Consider the following 4,520-nt stretch of genomic DNA (forward strand, 5'->3'; position numbering starts at 1 on the left):
TCTTGGCTGCAATTTTATTACTCTGGTAGAAGTTGACATAACCTTGACCTTCGCAGTAACTTCCTCGGTGACAACGGTGGCAGTACTGATGTCCCTCTGCCCCACTCCCCTCGATTCACCTAGAAGAGACAGCAACAGCCCAAGAGGAAGAACCCCTTTCTGCCAAATCCCCAATATCCTCAAAAAATCCCAATATTGCCCCAAAAAATCCAAATTTTCCTCGCAAATTATCTCATAAAATCCCCACCATTCCCCAACAAACTCCCAATTGTTCCTAAAAGTCCCATTCTCAAATTCCTCATTTGCCTCAAAATTCTCAATATACTAACCAAGATTCCTATTGTTCCCCCCAAATACCCAATTTTACAAAAAAAAAAATCCCCAGTCTTCCCCTAAATTCACAACGACCCTCCCACAATCACAAATTATCCCCCCAAATCCCCACTTTTCCCCCTCACCCCTGAATTTACTCCCCAAATTCCCAGTTTTCCTTAACATTTCCAATTTTCCACCCTGACAGATTTCCTCCTTTCCTCAACATTCCAAATTTTCTCCCCTAAAAGCCCAACTTACAACCAGCAGTCATTGTTCAGCTTGGGGGGGTCCACACCTGTCACCTGGAAGTCATCACTCGAAAGACCCAGCGTCCTGGGACCTTGACATTGGAGGTGGTGGTAATGTTGATGATGGCATCGGTTTGGGATCCGGGAATGTTGTAGAAATTGGTGTCATCACCGCTGTTGAATCCCGCCTGGAAAATTGGGGGGGAATCTACGTGGGCCAACCCTACCCAAAGGCGTGGTGGGCCCCACAAATGATGTTAGGATGTGAACATATTTGGTGTCTTCCAGAAATGATATGGACCAATCCATGACTTTCACTATCATGATCATGATCTCCAGAAGAAGGGGGGCCAATCTCCTGTCTTCATCATCATCATCATCATAATTATCACTATTATCATTAGTGTCTCCAATAGCTGGGATGGGCCAACCTCTGACCTTCATCATCATCATCATCTCCAGAAGATGGGAAAGGACAACTTGACCTCCCCAGAAATGTTGTGGGCCCTTCCTGGACCTTCATCATGACCATGATCATCATCATCCTCAGAAAATGGGATGGGCCAATCCCTGACCTTCATCATCATCATCCTCAGAAGATGGAATGGGACAACCTTCTCCCTGTCCTCCTCCACCCTCCCCACCTACATGTGCTGGGGTCCCCCCAAGTCCTGTTTCAGCATCTCCATCACTCGCTGCCCCTGTGGTCCACTGGATGTCCCAGTAGTTGAGGATGATGTAGAACATCTTGGAGTCACTTGTCAGCACAGCCTGGAAGGTGTTGCCCTACGGAAAAGGTCATGGAGTCAAGGATGGGTCATGGGAGTCAAGAATAGGTCATGGAGGTCTAAATAAGTGGGTCACCAAGGCCACCAAGTGGGTCAACAAGAGCCAAGCAGTGACCTTCATGCCCCCTGGACCATGGACCTCACCTTTTGTGAGGTGGAGCCATAGTAGGCCACATGGTCCCAGGTGGCCACCAAGGCCCAGGTGGCAGTGAAGGGGCTTTTGGGGAAGTACTGGGTGATATCCTGGCTGATGTCTGCCAGCAGCGCCGGGTCAGTGGTCTGGCGGTAGAAGATGTCCCCACCCAGCACATTGTCCACATCCCCCCAGTAGGGAGCTACGAAAGGGTGCCCATCCGCCAGAGGGAAGGGGTCTGGGGTGTATTGTCTGACGGGCTCATCGAAGGAGATCACCCCATTGTTGTTCACCTGGAGGTGACACCAGGAGCAGGTGGGTGCAACACCTTGACTTGGGCTGTGGAGTCCTTGAGATGGACCCTCCAAGCACCCCAAGAACCACCACCCATAGGGACCCCCCAACACCTACCAACTCCCCAAGATCCATCACCCACAGGACTCCCCCAAGACCCACCAACCATGGGAACCCCCACCCACGTGACCCCCCAACACCCATAGAAGCCCTCAAAACCCACCAACCTCCCAAGACACACCACCCCATGGGACCCCATGAACATCAAACATCTATAGAAACCCCAATACCCACAACCCCCAGGACCCTCCTGAGACCCACCACCCACAGGACCCCACAACACCCACCAACCCTCCCAACATCCACCCTTCCAGGACCCTCGCAAAACCCACCACCCATGTGATCCCACAACACCCACCAACACACCCCCAAGATCCACCCCATATGGGGCCACCCAAAACCAACCAACTGCCTCAAGACTCACCAGCCATGCGACCACGAAGGACCACACCATCACCCACCATCCTCAGGACCCCCCAAGTCCCTCCAACCTCCCCAACAGCGCCAGTCCCCTTAAGATCCCCCACCCATCTGAAGATGTTTCAGTGTCCAAGAACAAATCCCTCTATGAACTCAAGAAGGGTTGATTTTGGGGACACACACATACACAGAGGAAAAATTAAGTAGAAATGGAGGGAAAATTGGGAAAAAATGGAGGAAACTCCCAAAAATATGGAACTTGGGGTAACCTACGAAGGCGGTTTGGTAGGATTTGCCGTAAAAGGTAAAGGGAACAGAGAGGGCGATCTCCTCGGATGTCCCATCATCGTGTTTGGGGTTAGTTTTATCCCCCTGGTGCGGTCCATAGGGATAGAGCAGGGACCCTGTGGGAAAACCAGGATTTGGGAACTGCCCCCAAATTCTCACCCAACAACAAATGGCCAAACCCACCAAATTTGTGGTTCCCGTGGTCTTGATTATCTAAAAATGGATGTGTCTTCTCCTGGGTTTTCATGATGAAACTGGGGTGGAAGGGAATGACCCCAGTGGAATTACAGGGGGAACACATGGATTTTGGGGAGAATAGTGGGAAAATGGTATGATGTGGGTGGGAGAAATTTTGATTTAGGTGGAAATAATGTTTTTTGGGGGCAAAACCCCCAAATTCACCTTTTTCAGATGAGGTTTTGGTGTCCACCATGGAACCTGGGGAAAAAATAGGAAGGAAAATGAGTTGATCAATCATTTTCCCAACAGGGATGAAAATGACAACACTTTTTCAGAAACAAACCTTTACCTAAAATCAGGAGGAAGAAAACACTAGTGGGTGACATCCTCGACCCTAAAATAATTGTAAAAAACAGGAAAACTTAAAAAAAACCACTAAAAACCTAAAAAAATACCCAAAAAACAAGCAAACCAACAATGCTCCCCCAAAACAGATGATGCAGTAAAATGAGGTTTCAGAGGCAAAAAAAATCCACATTAAAACACCAAACACACACTTTTCCCAAGAATTTTGTGTGTGGAGCTGTGTGTATGTGTGGTATTTTAACCATTTCTTTAAAGAATTGAAGAATTTGAAAAGTTGGCTTTTTAATTTAATTTATTTTAGTGCATTTTTAAGCATTAATATAATTTAATTTTAAAATTTAATTTTTGAATTTTTAATTTAATATGCTTGAATTTTGATCAAAAATTTTATTTAAGTGATTATTTAATTTCATTTTAACTTTTAATTCTAAATGCATTGACATTTTATTCAATAGAGTTTTTAGATGAATGCTATTTTTATCTTCTATTTATTTGGATTCTATTTAATTTTTATTTAATTGAATCTTAAGTTTTTGTTATATGTGTGCATGAATTGAGGAATTTTTTCCCCTTCTTTGCCTGGATTCAGGAATTTTGCCTTTTCTTCTGAATAAATTTAGGATTATTTACATTTTTTCATGTATTTTTAGGTCATTTAAAGGGACAAATCTTCCATAAATCCATGAAAAATCAGGATTTTAAAGAGACAGTATTCAAAGGAATGACCAAAATCCCACAAGAATAAAAATTCCCTTACCTGGATTACGTTGAAACGAAGAACTGCAGCCTGAAAATGAGCTCAAACACTCAACATTGCTGGCTTTCACCTCGTCCTGCTCCTTCTTTTATCAAAACAAAAACTACAAAAACACGTAATTTGCCAACTTTCCGCCCATCCAGTCTCTCTGAGCTTTCCCTGGATTCTTTAGAAAGGGACATTTAATCACGTGTTGGGGATTTTGGGCTCCTCCATATATATATATTTTTTTAAGCACAGTGAAGCCCTTTTTTGAATAATTTTGGGGTTCTGGAGACACCTCTGGATCCCTCCTCACCATATGTGATGTTTTTGCCCCTTTCCAAACTTTCAACTTCTACTCTCTGGTTTAATTTTTTTAAACAAAAAAAGTACTTTTAAACTTATTTTTTAAGTATAGATCCCTTATCTCCTTTTTTTACTATCAGGAAGAAAATAGATTATCCCTGTTTATTTGGGATTTTTGAGGATTTTCTTTTTCTTATTGTGAAGGATAAGAAAAATCTTTATTATATACTTTGGCCTTTTTTTGCAGGAAGAAGAAAGAAGCCCTTATACACTGAAATTCTATTTTTTGGAGGAAAAAAGTCCCCTTTAAAATACCCTCATTTTTAGTGTTGGTTTTTTTTTCTTTTTTTTTTCCTAAAAGAAAGTTAATCTCTCTATTTTTA

General features: G+C 43.6%; 1 protein-coding gene across 2 annotated transcripts; it reads right to left on the minus strand.

Moving 5' to 3' along the window:
* Positions 1-3,978, minus strand: LOC138101628 (sushi, nidogen and EGF-like domain-containing protein 1). Of its 2 annotated transcripts, none has more exons than XM_068999397.1 (8): positions 3,850-3,978; positions 3,076-3,120; positions 2,949-2,984; positions 2,532-2,662; positions 1,496-1,777; positions 1,212-1,349; positions 611-751; positions 1-119 (listed from the first exon to the last, which is right to left on the minus strand). In XM_068999397.1, exons 2-7 carry the CDS (start codon positions 3,110-3,112, stop codon positions 614-616), a joined length of 762 nt encoding a protein of 253 aa, XP_068855498.1. In that variant the 5' UTR covers positions 3,113-3,120; positions 3,850-3,978; the 3' UTR covers positions 1-119; positions 611-613. The 2 variants fall into 2 exon arrangements, with proteins under 2 accessions (XP_068855498.1, XP_068855497.1); XM_068999396.1 differs by having other exon boundaries at positions 574-751.
* Between the last annotated feature and the right edge of the window lie 542 nt (positions 3,979-4,520).

The sequence above is a fragment of the Aphelocoma coerulescens genome, unplaced genomic scaffold (genome assembly GCF_041296385.1).
Source record: "Aphelocoma coerulescens isolate FSJ_1873_10779 unplaced genomic scaffold, UR_Acoe_1.0 HiC_scaffold_374, whole genome shotgun sequence".
NCBI lineage: Eukaryota > Metazoa > Chordata > Aves > Passeriformes > Corvidae > Aphelocoma > Aphelocoma coerulescens.

Excerpts from the sequence above, each read along its gene's own strand:
- LOC138101628 (XM_068999397.1), bottom strand. The coding sequence starts at position 3,112 with ATGTCACCCACTAGTGTTTTCTTCCTCCTGATTTTAG. Across the intron at positions 2,985-3,075 it reads TTTCTTCCTCCTGATTTTAG|GTTCCATGGTGGACACCAAA; the intron begins GTAAAGGTTTGT and ends TTTTTTCCCCAG. Across the intron at positions 752-1,211 it reads TTGGGGGGACCCCAGCACAT|GCGGGATTCAACAGCGGTGA; the intron begins GTAGGTGGGGAG and ends CCAATTTTCCAG.